Below are 23033 nucleotides of genomic sequence, written 5' to 3' on the forward strand. Positions count from 1 at the left end.
CGCCGGTCAACTGCTGTTTGTGGATGAGAAATCGGTTGAAAACTTTCCTCATGTCAGCACGTTGGAGGTGTCGCCAATGGCGCCAACCTTGTGTGAATGCTCTGAAAAGCTAATCATTTCCATATAACAGCATCTTCTTCCTGTCGGTTAAATTTCGCGTCTGTAGCACGTCATCTTCGTGGTGTAGCAATTTTAATGGCCAGTAGTGTAGCATTGAGGTTAGCGAATCAAACCGATGATGCGCGCCCACATTCAAGCTGCCCGGCAGAGACAGCGTCGCCAAACGTGTCCTTCGTTTGGTTTCCTAAAACTGAACAAGAGAGCGATGCACAAACTGGACATGGGACGGCAGTAAGGATCGGGCCCGAGCCAAGGACTCAGCAGTCTCGTGCGCTGTCATATACGCTCCGAGAACAGCTGATTCTAATTGTATCTGGCGAGTCCTTTGAATTTGCGCACGCAACGGCCTGACGGGATAACTTCAGTGCTAATTAACACGGTAACAGCGCAACGTATAGAATTTTTCCTTAACAATTATATCTCAGTACAACTTACCCTGCGCTACCCCTGCATGCTTTCCAGACTGTTTCTGAACACCCTGTATGTTTAAAGGTAGTAGGTCTGCAGGTTAACTTCAATGATAACTTAAATAGTTGGTTTATTCAGTACCACCAAGGTTATTTGAATACGTGATCGTTAACGTCAGGTAGTGCTATCTTATTAATTAGTAACTCAAAATAAAGAGCAGAATTGACACTGCAGCGAAGTTCAAAGAAGAGCAGCACGTTTTGTACTATCGCGCAATAGGGAAGAGAGTGTTACAGACATGATACAGGATATGGGACGGAAACCATTAAAACGAGGGCGTTTTTCGTTGCGGCGGGATCTTATCACGAAATTTCAATCACCAACTTTCTCCTCCGAATGCGAAAAGATTTTGTTAACGTCTACCTGCATAGGGAGAAACGCTAATCGTAATAAAATATATGAAATCAGAGCCCGCGCGCTGTTTGAGAGTGGAATAATAGAGAATTATTGTGAAGGTGGTTCGAAGAACCCTCTGCGAGGTACTTAAGTGTGAATTACAGATTATCCGTGTACATGTAGAAGATTTCATTCCATGAAATATTCTCTCGTGAAGGTGTCAGTGAAGAAATTTAATTTGCTTATTTAAGTTTTGAGTTTAAAGTTTACAGCTGTCTGAATTAATTAAAATATATGTTCGAGGTGGAATACCGAACATAATATTATATTTCAACAACTAGTGATAACTGCTGTCTATGACCAAACAAATCTTATCAACCAGGAGCACCTCCGAAGATGTCCAACGTAGCTTTCGACGAAACGCCAGGGATAGAAGAGTTCCATGGACCACGGCCATACAACCCGGAAGAATTCTCGGCAGCTGAAACACCCGGTCGTGAAAGCCTTCATTGTATGACATCAAATTCAGCATTTTTCTTCATACTGATTATGGTGTGCTCTGCACACGAGTAAATAACTTTGAATCCAATTTCCTAAGGAAACCATTAGTAACACGATTACGGTCAAAATTTAGTAAAATAATAGCATGCAAGTTACAGATATGTTTCCTCGTTCTGGTAAACGATCTACTAGCCTAGTACCTGCTGTGTGATGGGTGCCATGCCAGACTCCTCACCGCCCTTGGCAAGAGCTGCAAGACGTCTGTAGATAACTGCATAGCCCTTCAGTATGTCGTCGAACACCGTCGCCGACGCAGAGTCGTCCAGGTTCTGGGCTATGTGTTGGACGCCCTTGAAAAGGTTGGTTGTGGGCTGGGACGTGGCCTTGACGGAGTTGTACTCGTTGAAGTCAAGGCGCGACTGCAGCTCCTTCATGTACGCCAGCACGGCCTCCGCCGTGAAGTTCCTCGTGAGGTCGGCAGTATCCAACTCCGGAGGAGCCACGCCGCTCGTGGCTTTCCTGAAAATCGACTGCAGCGAGACACTCGTTCCTGCAGCAAAGACGGGTGTTGTTACAAATTCAGCTAACGAGGGGACCACGCGGCAATCGGATTTTCGTAATTTTTTATATTTATGGTACGTGAAGTTCTGAACTCAAAATATACCTCTTCTAAAGCTATACGATGAAACTCTCAAAATTCTTGAGAAAATCGACTTTGAAGTTTTCCAACCTCGATAAGTATGCTAAAATATGGTATAAACTTTTCAATAAGTAGTATGGGTCTGTGGTAGTGTGCTTGCTAGCTGAGTTCTAAAGGGGAGGGTGGAGGGGAAAAGGCCGTGGTGGTCTGGATTCGAATGCTGGTAGAATCAAATTTTTGAACGAAGATACATGTTCTATCAGATTTACATGAAGTATAAAATACAAAATTTGTAATTTTTTAAATTATATAATCTCGATCAACAATTTTATAAGCATAATCGCTATTTAATAATGTTTTTTGTAATGAAAACTGGATTTTTGTGTGCAATATACACTGAGGAGACAAAAGGCGTGGGATAGCGATATGCACATATAGAGATGGCGGTAGTGTAGTGTATACAAGGTATAAACGGGCGGTACATTGGCGTCACTGTCATTTGTACTCAGGTGATACATGTGAAAAGGTGTGCGACGTGATTATGGCCGTACGACGGGTTTAACCTGAACGCGAAATGGTAGTTGGAGATAGATCCATGGAACATTCAATTTCGTAAACCGTTGGGGAATTCAATATTCCCAGACCCACAGTGTCAAAAGTGTGCCGAGGATACCCAATTTCTCAGGCATTGCCAGGCATGGACAACGCAGTGGCTGCCGGCTTTCAGTTAACGTCCGATAGCAGCGGCAGTCTGCGTAGAATTCTCATTGCTAACAGAAGCAACACCGCGTGAAATAGCCGCAGAGATCGATGAGGGTCGTACGACGGGCGTATCCGTTACGACAGTATGGCGAAATCATGCGTTGATGGGCTATGGCAGCAGACGACCGACTTAAGTGCCTTTGCTAGCAGTACGACATCGCCTACAGCCCCTCTCCTGGGCTCGTGACCATATCGCTTAGGCCCTAGACGACTGGATAGCAGTGGCCTGGTCAGATGAGTCCCGGGTTCAGTTGGTAAGAGCTGATGGTAGGGCTCGAGTGTGGGTCAGACTGCAAGAAGCCGTGGACCGAGGTTGTCAATAAGGCACTGTGCAAGCTGGCGTTGGTTCCATAATGGTATGGGTTGTGGTTGCATGGAATGGACTCAGTCCTCTAGTCCAAATGAACCCATGATTGATTGGAAATGGTTATGTTCGGCTACTTGGATACCGTTTAGCACCAATCATGAGCTTCATGTTATGGATGACAATACGCCATGTCACCGGGTCACACTTGTTCGCGATTGGTTTGAAGAACATTCTGGACAATTCGAGCGAATGGTTCAGCCAGCCTGATCGCTCGACATGATTGCCGTCGAAAATCTAAGGGTCATAAAAGAGAGGTCAGTTTGTGCACAAAATCCTGCACCGGTAACATTTCCGCAATACGGACAGCTATAGAGGTAGCATGGCTCATTCTTTCTGCAGGCGACTTCTAACAATTTGTTGAGTCCATGCCACGGCGAGTTGCTGTACTACGCTCGGAAAAAGAGTGTCCGACACGATATTAGGTGGTATCCCATGACGTTTCTCACATAAGAGTATGGTATGCTGTAATACTCACTATTACGCAGAAATCACATTTTTTTCCCACCTGAAAATGTTAGTTGCCGCACCAGATGGGCTTAAAGGAAGACATCGAAGCACTTCACAGGCGGACTGCTAGATTTGTTACCGGTAGGTTCGAACAATATGCAGTAATTGCGGAGATGCTTCGGGGATTCAAATGGAAATCCCTGCAGGGAAGGTGACGTTCTTTTCGAGGAACACTATTGAGAAAATTTAGAGAACCGGCATTTGAAGCTGATCGCAGAACGATTCTATTGCCACCAACGTACATTTCGCGTAAGAGCCACAAATATAAGAGAAATTTGGGATCGTGCGGAGGCATATACACTACTGGCCATTAAAATTGCTACATCAAGAAGAAATGCAGATGATAAACGGGTATTCATTAGACAAATATATTATACTAGAACTGACATGTGATTACAATTTCACGCAATTTGGGTGCATAGATCCTGAGAAATCAGTACCCAGAACAACCACCTCTGGCCGTAATAACAGCCATGATACGACTGGGCTTTGAGTCAAACAAAGCTTGGATGGCGTGTACAGGTAAAGCTGCCCATGCAGCTTCAACTCGATACCACAGTTCATCAAGAGTAGTGACTGGCGTATTGTGTCGAGCCAGTTGCTCGGCCACCATTGACCAGAAGTTTTCAATTGGTGAGAGAACTGGAGAATCTGCTGGCCAGCAGTCGAACATTTTCTGACCCAGAAAGGCCCGTACAGGACCTGCAACACGCGGTCGTGCATTATCCTGCTGAAATGTAGGGTTTCGCAGGGATTGAATGAAGGGTAGAGACACGGGTCGTAACACATCTGAAATGTAACGTCCACTGTTCAAAGTGCCATCAATGCGAACAAGAGGTGACCGAGACGTGTAACCAATGGCACCCCATACCATCACGCCGGGTGATACGCTAGTATAGCGATGACGAATACAAGCTTCCAATGTGCGTTCACTGCGATGTCACCAAACACGGATGCGACCATTGTGATGCTGTAAACAGAACCTAGATTCATCCGAAAAAACGACATTTTGCCATTCGTGCACCCAGGTTCGTCGTTGAGTACACCGTCGCAGGCGCTCCTGTCTGTGATGCAGCGTCAAGGGTAACCGCAGGCTTGGTCTCCGAACTGATAGTCCATGCTGCTGCAAACGTTGTCGAACTGTTCGTGCAGATGGTTGTGGTCTTGCAAACGTCCCCATGTGTTGACCCAGGGATCGAGACGTGGCTGCACGATCCGTTACAGCCATGCGGATAAGATGCCTGTCATCTCGACTGCTAGTGACACGAGGCCGTTGGGATCCAGCACGACGTTCCGTATTGCCCTCCTGAACCCACAGATTCCATATTATGCTAACAGTCATTGGAACTCTACCAACGCGAGCGGCAATGTCGCGATACGATAGACCGCAATCTCGATAGGTTACAATCCGACCTTTATCAAAGTCGGAAACTTGATGGTACGCATTTCTCCTCCTTACAGGAGGCATCACAACAACGTTTCACCAGGCAACGCCGGTCAACTGCTGTTTGTGTATGAGAAAGCGGTTGGAAACTTTCCTCATGTCAGCACGTTGTAGGTGTCGCCACCGGCACCAACCTTGTGTGAATGCTCTGAAAAGCTAATCATTTGCATATCACAGCATCTTCTTCCTGTCTGTTAAATTTCGCGTCTGTAGCACGTCATCTTCGTTGTGTAGCAATTTTAATGACCAGTAGTGTAGATAATCGTTTTTCCCTCGTTCTGTTGAGAGTGGAACAGCAAAGGAAATTACTAGTATTTGTACAGGGTACCCTCCACCATACACCGTACCGTGGCATGCGAAATTTGTATATGGTTAGGTGTATGTAGAATAAAATGGGAACACCATGAAATATGTGTGCAAATTAAAAAGGGTGTAAGACATGGATGTACTGTTCCGTCCCTACTACTCAATCTGCACATCGAAGGAGTTATGATGGTAATAAAAGAACGACCAGGAGCGGGGTTAAAATTCAGAGTAAAAGTATATCAATGATATTCGCTGCTGACGTTGCTATCCTCAGTAAAACTGAGGAAGAATTGCGAGAGCTGTAGAGAGCGTAGAGTATGGATGAGAGCAAATAAAAAAAATGTAATGAAGAGTAGGGAAATGAGATCAGCGATAAGCTTAAAATGAAAACTGGGGACCACTAAGTAGACGAAGTGAAGGAATTCGCCGGCTGGAGTGGCCGAGCGGTTCTACGCGCTACAGTCTGGAGCCTCGCGACCGCTACGGTCGCAGGTTCGAATCCTGCCTCGGGCACGGATGTGTGTGATGTCCTTAGGTTAGTTAGGTTTAAGTAGTTCTAAGTTCTAGGGGACTGATGACCTCAGATGTTAAGTCCCATAGTGCTCAGAGCCATTTGAACCATTTTGCTACCTTGAGGGCACAATAACACGTAACTGACGAAGCAAGGAAGACATGGAAAGCCAGACTTGCTCAAAGAAAGAGGGTATTCCTAGCCAAAAGAGGTCTACTAGTACCAAAATCGACCTTAATCTCAAGAAGAAATATCTGAAGCACAGGACTGCATGGGAATGAATCATGGACTATGGGAAGACTGGAACAGAAGAGAATCAAAGCGTTTGAGATGTGGTGCTATGGAAGGATGTCTAAACTTAAGAGGACTGATAAATAAGAACCGAGAAGGAAAACAACACTGACAAGACAAGAGACAGGATGACAGAACATGTGTTGAGACATCAAGGAGTAACTCCACTGTGCTTGAGGGAGCAGTAGAGGGTAGAAACTGTAACGGAAGACAGAGACTGGAATATCTGCAACCAATAATTGAGTACCTCGGTTATAGGAGCTACCTTGAGGAGAAGTGGTTGCCATAAGGATTTCACGAAGTGTACCATCAAATCAGTCAGAAGGCTGATGGCTCAGAAAAAAAGAGCCTGCATAAACCAGTGCTTATACAAAATACCTAGAAAAATTAATAGCACGCAGATCCATACAGTCACAATGGCAAATAGAGTGTCAAACGGTAGGATAAGGTCTCAGCTGTCACGACTTATCACCTTCTAAAGTAGAATCAATATTACAGAATAATCAACAAATGATTATGCATATGTTCCAGAACTCTGATTCTCAATACATACTGTAAAATGTAGTTGGAAAGAGAGATAGCCGTCGACGCTTAACGAGGAAGACCTCTCTTTGCATGTCAGATTTGTTACTTTGGGTTAAACTGGCACCCGTTCACAGCAACTGTGGTGTGTAAAGAAAATTAAAATTTCATGAATAAAACCTCTCTACGTTAAAGTCAAATTAAGCTCCCGACTTTTCTATTCATATGGTTACTTAGTCCCAACGATTTGTAGGCAATAGTGAAGGAAACATCATAATAGCATAGCAAAAGAAATGTAGATAAAAATGTAAATTTCGTCAGTTCACCTACGACGTAAAGTGGTTAGAAGGAAAAGGTATTAGCAATATCTGTAGAGATTATCTATAGCACAGCATAGTATTTAACCTTATCTTCAAGTTAGTACATACTAACGTAATTGTGTTTCAACAAAATCTCAAAGAAAGGAAAATACTGAATAGTTTGAGCCTTTTCCGTGTAAAAGTAGTCATTAGAAAAAATAAGTAAATAAAAGAAAGAAGGAAACACAAAGCAAAAATATTTATCGTAGTTAATGACACTAAAGATTCAAATGCCGGCCCGCGGTGGTCTAGCGGTTCTAGGCGCGCAGTCCGGAACCGCGAGACTGCTACGGTCGCAGGTTCGAATCCTGCCTCGGGCATGGATGTGTGTGATGTCCTTAGGTTAGTTAGGTTTAAGTAGTTTTAAGTTCTAGGGGACTGATGACCACAGATGTTAAGTCCCATAGTGCTCAGAGCCAGCCAAAGATTAAAATGGTTCAAATGGCTCTGAGCACTATGGGACTTAACATCTGTGGTCATCAGTCCCCTAGAACTTAGAACTACTTAAACCTAACTAACCTAAGGACATCACACACATCCATGCCCGAGGCAGGATTCGAACCTGCGACCGTAGCGGTCGTGCGGTTCCAGACTGTAGCACCTTTAACCGCTCGGCCACTCCGGCCGGCGACACTAAAGAAGTGTAGAAATTATATCGCTGATTTTGCGATTATGTAGGTCGTTGCTTTCTTGATAGCAAAATCGTACAACATAACGTAGAGAATAACGCGTTTTAATATAAGTAAACGAGGGAAGTAAATAAAAAATTAATTACTATATCAGACTTCTGTCTAGGCTAATAATATCATTTGACAAGATAAAGTCCTTATCACGGAAAGACTGCGTAAAAAGCAAATACCAGTCAATGTCAGAAACGTAATTGTTGTTTTGGTTACTCTGAAGCTACGTAATTTGTCTGCATTGTCCGCCTCCTTAGCGTAGCAGTAGCGTTACCGCCTACCACGCTGGTGGCCCGGGTTCGATTCCCAGCAGGGCACTGGGTGTTGTGTGTCCTTCATCATTATTTTCATCATCATTCAATCGCAAGTTGCCGAAGAGATGTCAACTAAAAAGGACTTGCAATGCGGCGGCCGAACTCCCCCAAATGGGGCCTCCCGGCCAGCAATGCCATACGATCATTTCATTTCATTTTTTTGTCTGCATTATGAGCTATAAATGATGTAAAAATTTATTTATTTACCCATTACAAGGAATGGTTATAATTCCAAACTCATAGTGAGCCATACGTATTAGTGAGCCTACTTAATTTACTTTTATACACGAAGTGTAGATCAATTAAGTCAAGGTTGCAATCTCTTGAACTATATAGATGTTCACACAGCGTGCTTCAGAGTTGTATTAACCTACTGATTCATCGCAGTTATCAGCCAGTATAGCAGACGTTACAGTATTAAAATATCAATACCGGTGAACATTAATATATGCAGTATATGTTTATAGGGTTTACCAAATTTGCGTAAATAGTATTAGACCATATTACATCATTGCTCACGGTAGACAGAGAATCTACACACTTCGAAGTTTTTTGTATTAAGTAGGACTAGATAAAATAATATACGTACAAGCAACCTCTTTAAAGCAATCTGGAATTTCTTCCATGTACGTATAGATCAGATGTTTGGATGCCTAAGATTACCTGTACGCACAGTAATTAAAATTTGTTTTCGGAAGAAGGGCAGTACTTCTCAATAGACACAGGGAATACTAAACTTCTTAACGGTACACTGCACTACAAGATTGTTCGCTGACGATGTTGTTGTCAATAGGAACGTATCGCCGTTTGATGTAGAAAGATGGGACAAAATTTCCATTTGGTGTAATTTTTGGCAGCGATAAATACTGGCCGGCCGAAGTGTCCGTGCGGTTAAAGACGCTGCAGTCTGGAACCGCAAGACCGCTACGGTCGCAGGTTCGAATCCTGCCTCGGGCATGGATGCTTGTGATGTCCTTAGGTTAGTTAGGTTTAACTAGTTCTAAGTTCTAGGGGACTAATGACCTCAGCAGTTGAGTCCCATAGTGCTCAGAGCCATTTGAACCATTTTTGATAAATACTGACACGAATTAGTTTCAGAGAAATGGAAAAAATGGTAGAGGCCGACGTTAAGGAAGGTGAGCCTGGGTTGACGTTTGCTGATGAAATTGTAATTCTACATGACGGCAAGAGTCTTGGACGAGCAGCTGAACAGAATGTACAATGTCTTGAAAACAGGTTATAAGGTAAACAGCAGCGAAAGTAAAGTAAGTGCAATGGAATGTAGTCGAGTTAAATCAAGTGATGGTGACGGAATTAGAGTGGGAAATGAGACACTAAAAGTAGCCGGTGAATTTGATATTTGGACAGCAAAATAACTAATGAAGTCGAAGTAGGGAGGATATACAACGTAGAATGACAGTAGCAAGCAAAACGTTTCTGAAATAAAGACTTTAACACCGAAAATACACTTAAGTGTTAGTAAGTCTTTTCTGATGGTGTTTGTCTAGATTGTAGCCTTTTATAGGCCTAAAAGAGACACATCTCTAATTTTTACTACCTTGTGAATGTCCAACGCTGGCAAGAATCGCCACAACAGCTACAAGCCTCGCCATTTTCACAAGTCCTGCGTCTAATACGTGCCTCCGGCATCCTTGGCGGCTTATATACCGCAGCCAGCCCTCTTCCGACGAGGACTTCCCCCGGTTCCCGGAATGTATGGTGCGCAGGCATCTCCGATTCGCTTTGCACTGACGTCCGGTGCGAGATCTGGTCACGCTTCCTGCTGCCACGACTGGCTACGGTCAAGGTTATTCTATACAGCTATGGCCTTTGCAGACTCCTCAATGACGTAAGCACCCAGCGCATGATACGGTAATTTTGCCTTCTTCGTACAGTCATTTATCTTTATCAGTGATATACTGCAAAACAACATGTGACACTACGACACAGTATCCCACACCATAACACAGAATTAGTACTTAAATGTTTAATGTTATTCTTTTTCACGAATATGATTTGCTTTAATTTCTTTGTGATGTATAATCAGTTTCACTATTGTATAACATTGTAGACTCAATGTGATAAATTCACTTGTTATAATGTAGTATCGTATAAAACGATTAAAAACAGTTGAATCATTCATTGCAGAAAGGCGATGAGTCAACTTTTTTTTACAAGAATGAGTTAAATATTGGAACTAGACGATGCGGGGTGGAAAGATTAATACATACTATAAGAGCAGTAGTCAATCATCAAATGGCATCACTATGGGAGTTGGAAATCGTCACTGCATGTGACTCCAGTAGTCATTGACTCATGACCATTTTGCGCGGACTATGTAGAAGTGTCTGCAATTGTAACCAAACGACACTAGTGGCTTGTTGCTATTTTAACGTGCATTTTTTCTTGTCAAGTTTGACAAACTATAACAGTCCAGTTAGTGGTTCATTGTAGCAGATCCAAAATATTTTACAGTAAAATTAATGACGTTTCTGAATGCAGTGAAAAGGAAAATAAGTTAGATTACGTGCAAAATTCACTGTGTCAGATGTTCCTGTTCAGGTTATCTTTTACTTGGAAAATTTACAGGTCGATGTTTTTAACAAATCAAGAAAGGTGGAAATGAAGTCTGCTCATTTCTATATCGTTACATCCAGAAACTTATCCCAACAGTTGTAAATGAATTTCACTTATTCTCCAACAACCAATAAGAATAAGAATAACACAGTGATTCACTTTAGTTTAACACTTGTGTCAACAGGGAGATTTAAGAAGATGAAACATTATTTCTCCATACACAGGTATAATTTTCTACCAAAAGACAGAGAAGACACTATAAATAAATTGGTGAGCCATCATGACAGTACCTTCTTGAAGAGTATGCCATAACAATGGAAACAGCTTCAAGTAAATTAACAGTTGAAACTGTTGACGATGATGCAATTAAAAATTGATAGCCTGCATATAAAAAGCTGTGCCTCTGAGAATCTAGCACGAGAAAATTTCCTACAGGACATAAAATTTCTTTTTCACCTGATAAGGTTTGAGTATGATGGACATTATGCTGAGCAATTGTAAACGGAACAGTTCATTGATGGTGCTGTCTCAGACACATTTCAGCTCTTTTACAGTTTCACTAAGTATCCCGTACTTCCCAGTTAGGTAGCATATCCCGAATAATAGGTGATCACCATTTTCAAAAAAAAAATACAAGATATATTGAAAGGGAAAAGGTATACGCTACCTGAGTGTATGGAATTTTACGCTCAGTTGCAAGAATGGCCAATAGCAGGGCGAACAAACAATGACGATGATGATATAGAAGATTAGAGTGCGTGCAGAACACCGTGGCCAGTAGAGGCACAATCGGCAGGACACACGTGAAGAGAGTGGCAGTGGTGGGGGTTACGGGCAGGCGCTGCAGGGGAAATGCCAAGCACTGGAGGGGAAGTGCCATTCTAAACTGAAGCCTATGTTCACTTTTTTGTAAATATTAAGTGAAGCCCCTACACACCTACACTTGCATAGTGACAATTCAAAAAGATCTACTGTCACTTCTGCTTTGGTTAGTATTTAAAAAGAATTCTGCTGAAAATGCAACTAAAGCAGCGATTTATTTTCGCCTGACTTGTTAATCACGTGAAACTTTCAAAGAAGCATCATGAGTGGAGAATTTTAAATAAAATCCACACATATTTCTTCTTGTCTTGTTAAAATTTTCTTCTTTTGCCAAAACACAGCCGAGTTTACATAGCATCACCTCGCTAACATGTTATGCAGACACAATTGTGAGAGAATTCTGAAATGGTGGTTTATTAAGTTTATTAAGTGAGGGAAAGTGAGGTCAATGTTCTCTGCCTCGTGATGACTGGGTGTTGTGTGATGTCCTTAGGTTAGTTAGGTTTAAGTAGTTCTAAGTTCTAGGGGACTGATGACCATAGATGTTAAGTCCCATAGTGCTCAGAGCCATTTGAATCATTTTTGAGGTCAATGGCTTATGAAAAAGCACATTCCAGGAACAAAAATGAACATGTAATGTCTTCACTTATACTGTTCCAAAACCCACAGCATTTCTCGTTTCACCAGCTATAGATGACCCTTAAAAATTACATACTTTCATCGAAAAAGTCTGTGGTTAATGGAATAATGAAGTTTTGCTTGATAACTATATGGCAAAATACACTCCTCTTTGCATGTCATCATTTTCCAAAATCTCATTTCGATATCTCAAACCGTTTATGAATATGAGGAGTGTTGTGTATACTTCAGTCTGGCTTTATCGATGGGGAGCGCGATTGCAAATGATTGTGCTACATGAGTATAGAGAGGGCCTATACAAGAGCGATGTACTTGAGGACAATATTATGGAAATGGAAGAGGATGTAGATAAAGATGAAATGGGAGATACGATACTGCGTGAAGAGTTTGACAGAGCACTGAAAGACCTGAACCGAAACAAGGCCCCGGGAGTAGACAACATTCCATTGGAACTACTGACGACCTTGGGAGAGCCAGTCCTGACAAAACTCTACCATCTGGTGAGCAAGATGTATGAGACAGGCGACATACCCTCAGACTTCAAGAAGAATATAATAATTCCAATCCCAAAGAAAGCTGGTGTTGACAGATGTGTAAATTACCGAACTATCAGTTTAATAAGTCACAGCTGCAAAATACTAACGCGAATTCTTTACAGACGAATGGATAAGCTGGTAGAAGCCGACCTCGTCGAAGATCAGTTTGGATTCCTCAGAAATGTTGGAACACGTGAGGCAATACTGACCCTACGACTTATCTTAGAAAATAGATTAAGGAAAGGCAAACCTACATTTCTAGCATTTGTGGACTTAAAGAAAGCTTTTGACAATGTTGACTGGAATACTCTCTTTCAAATTCTAAAGGTGGCAGGGGTAAAATATAGGGAGCGAAAGGCTATTTACAATTTGTACAGAAACCAGATGGCAGTTATAAGAGTCGAGGGGCATGAAAGGGAAGCAGCGGTTGGGAAGGGAGTGAGACAGGGCTGTAGCCTGTCCCCTATGTTATTCAATCTGTATATTGAGCAAGCAGTAAAGGAAACAAAAGAAAAATTCGGAGTAGGTATTAAAGTCCATGGAGAAGAAATAAAAACGTTGACGTTCGCCGATGACATTGTAATTCTGTCAGAGACAGCAAAGGACTTGGAAGAACAGCTGAACGGAATGGACAGTGTCTTGAAAGGAGGATATAAGATGAACATCAACAAAAGCAAAACGAGGATAATGGAATGTAGTCGAATTAAGTCGGATGATGCTGAGGGAATTAGATTAAGAAATGAGACACTTAAAGTAGTAAGGGAGTTTTGCTATTTGGGTCGAAGTAGAGAGGATATAAAATGTAGACTGGCAATTGCAAGGAAAGCGTTTCTGAAGAAGAGAAATTTATTAACATCGAGTATAGATTTAAGTGTCAGGAAGTCATTTCTGAAAGTATTTGTGTGGAGGGTAGCCATGTATGGAAGTGAAACTTGGACGATAAATAGTTTGGACAAGAAGAGAATAGAAGCTTTCGAAATGTGGTGCTACAGAAGAATGTTGAAGATTAGATGGGTAGATCACATAACTAATGAGGAGGTATTGAATAGAATTGGGGGAAAGAGGAGTTTGTGGCACAACTTGACAAGAAGAAGGGACCTGTTGGTAGGACATGTTCTGAGGCATCAAGGGATCACCAATTTAGTATTGGAGAGCAGCGTGGAGAGTAAAAATCGTAGAGGGAGACCAAGAGATGAATACACTAAGCAGATTCAGAAGGATGTAGGTTGCAGTAGGTACTGGGAGATGAAGAAGCTTGCACAGGATAGAGTAGCATGGAGAGCTGCATCAAACCAGTCTCAGGACTGAAGACAACAACATGAGAACAATTTTTTCGAAATTGGTGACAGAAGGAGACTCCACCCAAGTCTAAAGTAAAATTCAATATGTTAGCTACATTTCACATCCAGCAACATATTATGTAATACACACCAAACGCAAAATCATAGCATCCTCTAGTTTTCATTGCAAACTTTTGCGCACTGTCTTACTTACACACAGATATCACAATAATTATGAAATGATGGGCAGATCATCATGAAGCTAACTTAAAAAACTATAAGTAACGTAAAAATGAAACTTTTTGCCAAATAGTTTCTGCAAAATCGTTTGATACAGATTGCAGGTCTTGCGCCTCGATTCTGCCATCGCCGACCAGCCGAAAAGGGGCGAACACTGTCAGCCTCCCCTTCCGAACAAATGAATGAACTCTCCGAGCGATTTGGACGAAAACTGGTCACTGTGCATCGGTCACTAATCCTGCGTGCAATCTAACATGTTTTAAGTTCGTTGCTTCAACATTGTTATAAGAAGTGCAGCTAAAGCTCAAAAAGTCAATAAAGTAGTAATAGTCTCATCTGAATTCGAAGTTCACCATATTTGCTGATTTTTGTAAAGAGATTAACATGTTTTCCCAATTATAGCTTTCATTTATTGTAACGAATAGTTATTCATTGCAAAAAAGGCCTAGGCAGCAATATTTTAAATTTACTTTTATGCTAAGCTATAGATTACAAAACAAAAATACAGAACGCTACACAATCCTTGTAGACTCAGTAACTACTGACTTCGAAATAACAGTAAATACACAGATTGTTTATGCTGCAGGAAGTTTTTTCCTTCTTCTGTAAAATCTTTTTGAAGTGATCGATACAATTCTGTAAAATATGTACAGCAGAAACAATGGCAATGAGAGAGACTTAGTAGTGTTTTTAAACTTTTATTCTTTGTGGACGTCTACACCTTCTACGTGATCTGAGAATGAAAAGATTGTCCAAGCAGGCCGTAATCTCTTTATTATCCTGCAATTGGCCAATTTCAACCGTGGGTCACTTATCCAGCACATGTATGTATTAGAATTTGAAATGAAGCGTGAAGCTTAAAACATGTGTTTGAAAATGACCCACGGTTGAAACTGGCCAATTGCACGGATAATAAACAGATTACAGCCTACTTTGACTATGTTTTCATTCTCAAAACTTAGTGTTACATGGAGTTAATGAAACTGAGTGGTTAACACGAAATCTTTGGAGTGCAGACAGTCAGAAGGTCGTTGACAACAACAGGCCGTAACAGGGAAGTAGTGAGCCGCGAATGAGTAAGAACGCAAGTGTGAGTGGCTGTAGCTTTGCGAATATGTGCGCAGCAATTGTTTGTGGTTGCAAACGCGTGAAGTGTCATAAAACAAGTAAGAGTAAGCCTTACACAATTACACTCACTCTCTCTCGGCCTCACTCACAGTCATCCGCATAATCTTGTGGTTCAGAGAGGCACTAGAAATTACAATGGTCGCAGAACGTTGATTACTTATAATCATGCTTCAAGAGGAATGAAAGGAAGATTACTGTTTGGCCACAGTAAGTATAAGGAATAGTCACATGTGAAGACGAGATATTATCATTACGAAACATTACCACCACCCAAGCTATTACTTTGGGACTCCAACGGATAGAACCACTTGAGACTTTTAGCTTTGTAAAAGTCCTGCCCGTGTTTTGAGTGAGTGGGGCAATATAATTTTTTGTGAACGTTAATCACAACTTCACAGTCATCGTTCACCTAAGTCACTAATACCTGGAACAGTACCCATGTCCTGTATTCGAAGTATCCTAGTATGAATGCTGAGGACAATGGCTTTGTTAGAGCGTAAAACTAATTTTTTTCTTGAATTTGAAATCTCATAGTGTAACTAACTAATTGGAGTAACTAACGTTTGAGCAACAAAGTAACGATGAACTTTGAATTTAACATTTAAAAGAACTGTTGAAACCATTTAATCAGGCAAATAATAGTACATTTTACTTCTTATCTCACCATATTTATTAATTTCCCGTGATTTTAGTATTTCTCTTTACCGATGTCTTGACCGTCGTATTCCAGCATCATCATGTTGTAACAGTAAAGATTATAGTGAGATTACGCTGTGTCATTATCATTGCATCACTTCTTACTGTGATTCATTCAGTTTTCATTCTGTTTATCATTATTTCAATTAATCCGAAGGTTTAAGTATGAACTTTGACTTGACTAAACATTTTCTGATCCCCTGGAATTTATACACAAGTAATGGCTGACGCCATCAATAAATGTGTAACTGACTGTTATGTGAACTTAATTCTGATCATAATCAGTTGATTTCAGAAATAAATTGTCTGCTTTAGAACTGGCGACAGAACTAGTTTCATTACATTAGTGTAATTTCACGAAAATATCAATTTTTATCAATGATGAATCCGCATACTCAACCCATAAGGGATAGTTAAGTGAAAACGAGACAGATGAAAAAAAAGTAAGTAAATTGTTTATTATTTCAAAAGCATTCACCAATGATTTCGCGGAAAAATGTTTGCGGTTGCCTACGGAACCATGATTGTACATGGCGTGCTCTTTTACGTGCGAAATGCGAGGTTTTGCTCAAAGGAATGCCTCCGAATTTTTTTAGAAAGATTCTTAAAAAGTTTTAAATAAAACTACCTTTATTGACATTCTACGTCTGTATTCTTCATGTCTACACTCTGTTTTCTCAATATGGTCACCCTGACAACGAACAAATATCTGTCAATGAGAGATCAGTTTTTTATACTGTCATTGCTGAGTGGTTGACTTCGTTCGCGGAGCCCATAGAGTAAATATCTCTGGTGTGAGCATTGCGTTCTGCGCATGTTGTCAACATTAAACCAGAATTGTCACGTATTTTCGGGACTTCGCTGTGCGTGTGTGCTTTTTGCAGCGTTTGAAGTTTATAATATCAAGAGTTTTTGTTGTGTTTCACCGTTTGTTGATAGTGTAATAGCGAGGGGAATTACTGTTGTTGCTACGGATGCAAAGAAAAATATATGAAAGGAGGGATAGCAACTTTTCATGGGTACATACCATGTAGCTCTAATTATAGTAATCATATTAGTAAGCGACACTGTATGTTTAAAAATTTCGAGACGCCTTATAATTAAGGCTTTATTCTGTAGACCTATTTTTCTACGATTTTATGACTATAAAACAGATATAACGGCTCGTACAAAAGCTTACAAACAACCACTTCCTCTAGTAAATTTGCTAGTGGAACAGGAAGGGAAAGGTTAGTTGTTTCAGTAAATACTATCCTCCATGCATTTATCAGTGACTTGTCGATTATGTATATAGATTACTCAGTCTACTATTTATTTAATAAACTGGGGGCAAGTACTTAAAATGCGTTAAATAAATACCTCAAAGTGCCACCAGTACGAAAAATTGTGCTTTAGATCGCAAAAACGACTATCACTGCAAAAATGTACGTCAGGCTCTGTAATACTATAGTGCCGTATAATTGCGAAAACTACCAAAAATCGAGTGCATCTGAACTATGACACCTATCACAAAGAAGCAGAATGTAATAACACTTGCCCTTAAAAGTTACGTAGCTGGTTTATTCCCGGTATCAAATGGATACTGTTAAAATGTTTGCGCAACATATATAAATAATCCACGACACGTACGAAAAGAATCCGTCTGTACTAGGGATGTAGTGACATTCTAAATATACAGGGCGCTATACAGACATGCACAAGATGTCCCGATCACGTGACCAGGCCGGCAATGTATGTTGACAACACAAAATCCGTTCTGCCCATGTGAATGCTCACTCCAGAGATATTTACTCTATGGTGGAGCCACAACTTCATCTCTGCCGTTGACGGAGCTACAATTTCACCTCTGCTTACACCGCTTCATCATTATCAAAGTGAAGTCCTCGAAGACGTAATTTGTTTTGGAGGCAGATGAAAATCGAATGGGACCAAATCGGGACTGTTGATTGATGACGATGAACCCAAGGTATCGAATTGTTGCAGATGTCGCAGAGGTAGACACTGTTCATCATAAGAATAAACCTGATGTAAACAAATACTATCGCAATGATTGGTCAGAAGCCGTAGCACACGTACACTGGTGTTATTGCGCTCTTGGAAGTAGGTCCTACTTATGTATTGGATACATTATTGCTGAGTTACGTTAAATGAAACTTTAATGTATTCAAATGTATTAGTAGCCGTTAACGTTTTTCTTGATCACACTGTAGTTATGTAGTTTTTATTTCAAAAATCGTGTACAGTCACAGCCTTTGCAGCGTTGTGCTCTGATGGTCGCGCTGTTAATACGCAGTATGGAAATGGCTGAGGCTGCTTCCTGATCCGTAGTGAGACACGCGTGTGGAACACGGTTAGAAAGTTGTTTGTTTGTCATAAATTTACAGATAATCGGCATTGAAGTTTTCCGAGCCACTGTATTAGATACAGGTGTAACCCAATTACTCATTCGTGTATAGCGGAATCAGCAGCGTCGTAGCATGATAACTCATTGCTGGGAATGGTTCACTGGATCAAGCGTGGCCTGCGTTAATGTTTTTTCTCGTTCAATCTAAATTACCTACACCTCGTAATTGTAAAATTCATCATCTTTTTTATGAATAATGCACGTCTTCTTGTTTTTAATTACATACTGCACACGAAACTCCTGTTTTCGTTTCAAAAATAAATTCTCAATTTTCGATATTTTATGAAAGACTGTTAATAAAGATTGCTTAAATTAAGAAAACATAACAATTTAATTTTTTATTTGGACTATGTCCATTTTTTTATACCACAGATGTAAATATGTGTCGTAGAAACATGACAAACAATTATTTTCACAACATCGATCACACTAAGCAAATGCATTTTGACATTTGACACTGTACCATTACAATATGAACCCAACAGAACTGATCTGGAGCCAAGTTAAGGGATTTGGCCCGCGAAATAACAAGACTGTTAAGCTGCCAGACGTACTGGAACTAACGCACGTAAATTTTCCACATGACACTGCCGAACTTTGGCGGGAAATTGAACGCCACGTCATAAAAGAAGAGGAGAAAATGCGGCGCCTGGATAGCTTAATGGATTCTGTTGTTGATCGACTAATTATCAACGTGGCAGATGACAGTTCCAGTACTGAAATGTATTTCTTGGATTCGGATAAGGAAGGAGATTACCAGACGACTGACTGTAATTAATACCTTCAGTGGCTTCAGTATTCAACAGTACCGTGAAATCCGTGCAGCATGCTTTTGCATCACTCATAGCTCGCTCAGAAAAATGACCCTGTGTTAAATTAGGAGTTTGTATCACTCTTGTTTGTAATAAGAATTCTATGTCTGGTTAGAACGAGAGCATTTTATGCTTTCCGTCTGGTCACCTAAGAAGCGCGCGGTAGTGCTGGACTTTTACCAAATATTATTTCGTTCTCTTTAAAAATTAAATTACATTCGAAGCTATATTGTTCCTCTGACTGACTCTTTTTACGTCTGAACTACAACTACTCAAGTCATTGCAGACTAGCTGGACCGCTGGTTGGCTAGTGCTGTCCAAGTTTAATGCGCCAGTAAAGCTGTTGTCCCGCACATTATCGCTCAGTCTGTGTGCGTGTAACACAGAATAAAACGTATCCTTATGATCGTACGTGACTGTACTTGTCACAACTTCGCTTCCGCTCCACGTGAAACGAAATCCAGTGAGATTAAAGCAAACGTGGAAGAATACATAGCGTAATGTTTACATCAGGTTTATTCTTACGATGAACAGAGTATAGTGCCTGATATGGCATTGTCATGTTGAAGGAGAGGTTGTTTCTCGTGTGAAAGAACTCTTCTGTGATTAGGATTTCCATCACAGCTCGCTGTTTCTCATGCACCGAGATGGTTACGATACACACCGCCATGTTACACGCTATAATTTGGAGCCCTCTAGTGGCAATTGCGTCAGCAAAGCGGATATTTTTTTCTTTATTGTGGGGTAGACTGGCAGCAGCTTTTGCGCTGCTCTTCAGCCGAAAGACATGGAACAAACAATGGATAAAGGAGAAAACATGGTGTACATAGATATAAAAAAGGAGGAACATCATGGAAGACAATAGACAAAAAAGGGACGTCTGTAAAATGGAGATAAAAACCGTAAAAAAGTAGTGCACACAAAGAGCCACACACTGGGACAATTGAAAGAACACAAGGCGCAGTATGGTCAGAGCATAAAAGTATCGACGGGTGACGTAGCACATAACAATCACTGACAGTAACACTAAGTACAAGGCCAGCACACGATTAAAATCACACCTCTCGATGCACAGGAGAACAGCACTAAACACAACACTAAAGTGGCACACTGACAATGATCAAAACGGAGTATCTGCCAGGTGCAAGGAGATGAGGGAGAAGGGAAGAAGGGTGGGAGGGGAAGAGAGGGAGGGGAGATGGGCAGGGGGCGTGCTGAAGAGGGCCAGGTAGGGAGGGACGTGGGAGGAAAAGAGGCGAGGATGGGGTACAGGGTCTTGGGGGGGAGGGGAGGAGGAAAATCCGCTCTGGTAGAAGGAGGGGAGAGGAAAAAGGGGGCCCAGGGGTGGGGGGAACAAGGCCAGGTTACAGTTAGAAGGAAGGGTATATGTCACGGAAAAGTTCATCATCCGGGAGGGGGAGTCACTGGAAATTGCACTGATAAAGGAGATGGAGCATGTGGAGGTGGAGAGAGGGAGTGATACAACGATAGAGGTGCGGCAATGGGCGAGGGGTGGAGAGGAAGGAGGAAATCAGGGGATGGGGGGTGGGGGTCAAGCCTGCAGGCAATGTGAAGAATGTGAAGATGTTGGAGGAACAGGAGGAGGTGGGGGAAGCGGATGAGTTCATACAGGAGCCGTGTGGGGGAAGGAAGGCGGATACGGAAGGCAAGGCGGAGCGCATGGCATTCGAAGATTTGGAGGGCCTTGTAAAAGCAGGTGGGTGTGGAGATCCAGGCAACACCGGCATAACAGAGGATAGGACGGATGAGGGATTTATAGGTTTGGGGGAATGTGGAAGGATGCAATCCCCATGTCCAGCCAGACAGGAGGCGGAGGTGAGAATAGGCTTTCTGCTGGATGGTATGGAGGTGAGGGATGCAGGTCAGGTGACAGTCGAGGGTGAGGCTAAGGTATCTCAGGGTGGGGGTGAGCTGGATGGGACGACATAAAGGGTGAGGTAGAAATCATGGAGACGGAAGGAGCGGATGGTGCAGCTTATGATGATTGCCTGGGTTTTGGAGGGTGTGAGATGGAGGAATCACTGGTTACACCAAGTGGTGAACTGGTTAAGGTGGGTTTGGAGGGTGCGTTGGGACCGTTGAAGGGTAGAAGCGGGAAAGTCGACCTGAGTAATATGATGATATGTAAAACCTTAAACGATATTGGGAACAGAATAAAAAATTCGCATGTATTACTTTTCTGCACGCCCTGGTAAATCAACAGCCACGAATATCTTTGCTCAGGGCTCCAGAAATATGGAAAATGCGTGGGGAGTGATCGGAACTGTAGGGAGCATGTGTAAGGGCTTCCCAGCGAATCTTCTGCAGCGTAGTCGTCGAAACAAACTTTGCAACATGTGGGCTCAGCAGCACATTGACCGTCCACGTAGATATTTTGCAAAAATTGAAGTGTAGCATCAAGTCCAAACGCCCAAGAATGTTGACAGGTGGCATCATTCTATTGCAGGATAATCCCCACAAGTTGCCTAGGTTGTTTCGAGTACGCTTCAGAAGTTTCGCTGGGAAGTCCTTACACATCCTCCATACAGTTTCGATCACTCCCCATACGTTTTCCGTATTTTTGGAGTCCTGAGCAAAGCCATTTGTGCCCATCGATTTGCTTTGGACGAAGAGGTGCACACCTGGGTAACATCATAGTTTCGTAGGCAACAACAAACATTTTTGAATCAAGGTGTTGTGAGACAAGATGGTCAATGCCTTGACCGCCTTCTCTCACATTGGGATAAATGTCGTAAGTTACGGTGATTACTTTTGAAACAATAAACAATTTACTTAATTTTTAATTTTAATACCTTGCGCTAAATCTTTATTAGGAAAATGGAAGCCTATTCAGCTGTCGTTTTGGTGATTAGTTGCACCCTTTTCCGTATAGTGTTAATTAGATTACTTTGAAATCGATGTCTTTTCGTAATCATAGTCAATTAAAGCATGTATTGAACGAAGTGAAAATGTTGCAAATGGTTCTGTTACGACCACACCCACGAGTGGCGTTTAGTAAGTAATGCCACAGCTTTTTTTTTAAAAAATAGGAAACAGGTTTGTTTTATTCATGCGGAATATTGAAAGATGGCTACACTGAGTCACAGCGCCAGAGATTACGCCAAAGATTATTATTCCGCCGCCTCCACTGGACGCAGTAATAGTTCAGACGATGTCGAGAGCAGTCGTTCTGTTGGGCGAGAGAGTAGACGATCTGAGTGTTAACTGAAATGTGGTACTGTTCGGTTGGTGTAATGTATAGATGGAAGAAGATGCAATTGTCAGAATATATTTGAGAAAGGAGATGGGCTTTTGATTTATGATGCTGGCGTAATGGAATATTTTCGTCAATATATAATGAGGTAAAAAGGTATTACAGTTTTCTTTAATAACAATCCCTCTTGCTCACAGGTACAGTCAACAAAGCATCTGGCTCGTGTTCATTTATTAGACTTGTAATTCTGGTTTCTATGTGCAATTATAGTATTTCTGGTTTTTCGTTTAGTTCATTGTAAATGGTGTTTAAATATTTTGTCGTATTGAGAAAGAACCGAGCCAGATACATGTACGTTGAGTCACACTACCACACACAGAACAGTTACACTTGTGCTTTGTTGTTTCGTAGCTTTTACAGTTGCAGGGGACTTAATTAATCAATTGCGTTAATGGAAATTCCTTGTTATTCTTTATTTTTTGCAGTCAGATTGCGTGCTAATAATAGTCAGGGCCAACTGGTTACGAGACTTCGTAACCGGTTACACAGCTACTAAA

General features: G+C 41.6%; 1 protein-coding gene across 1 annotated transcript in view; it reads right to left on the reverse strand.

Annotated features, from left to right (window-relative positions):
• LOC126412415 (uncharacterized) overlaps window positions 1–9831 on the reverse strand; it is a 51499-nt gene extending 41668 nt beyond the window's left edge. The window contains exons 1-2 of the mRNA XM_050082003.1: window positions 9687–9831; window positions 1626–1975 (exon numbers count right to left, since the gene is read on the reverse strand). Coding sequence (XP_049937960.1) covers window positions 1626–1975; window positions 9687–9741 — 405 coding nt within the window. The 5' untranslated portion in view covers window positions 9742–9831. The remainder of the gene's footprint in view (window positions 1–1625; window positions 1976–9686) is intronic.
• Window positions 9832–23033: the final 13202 nt, after the last annotated feature.

The sequence above is a fragment of the Schistocerca serialis genome, chromosome 7 (assembly GCF_023864345.2).
Source record: "Schistocerca serialis cubense isolate TAMUIC-IGC-003099 chromosome 7, iqSchSeri2.2, whole genome shotgun sequence".
NCBI lineage: Eukaryota > Metazoa > Arthropoda > Insecta > Orthoptera > Acrididae > Schistocerca > Schistocerca serialis.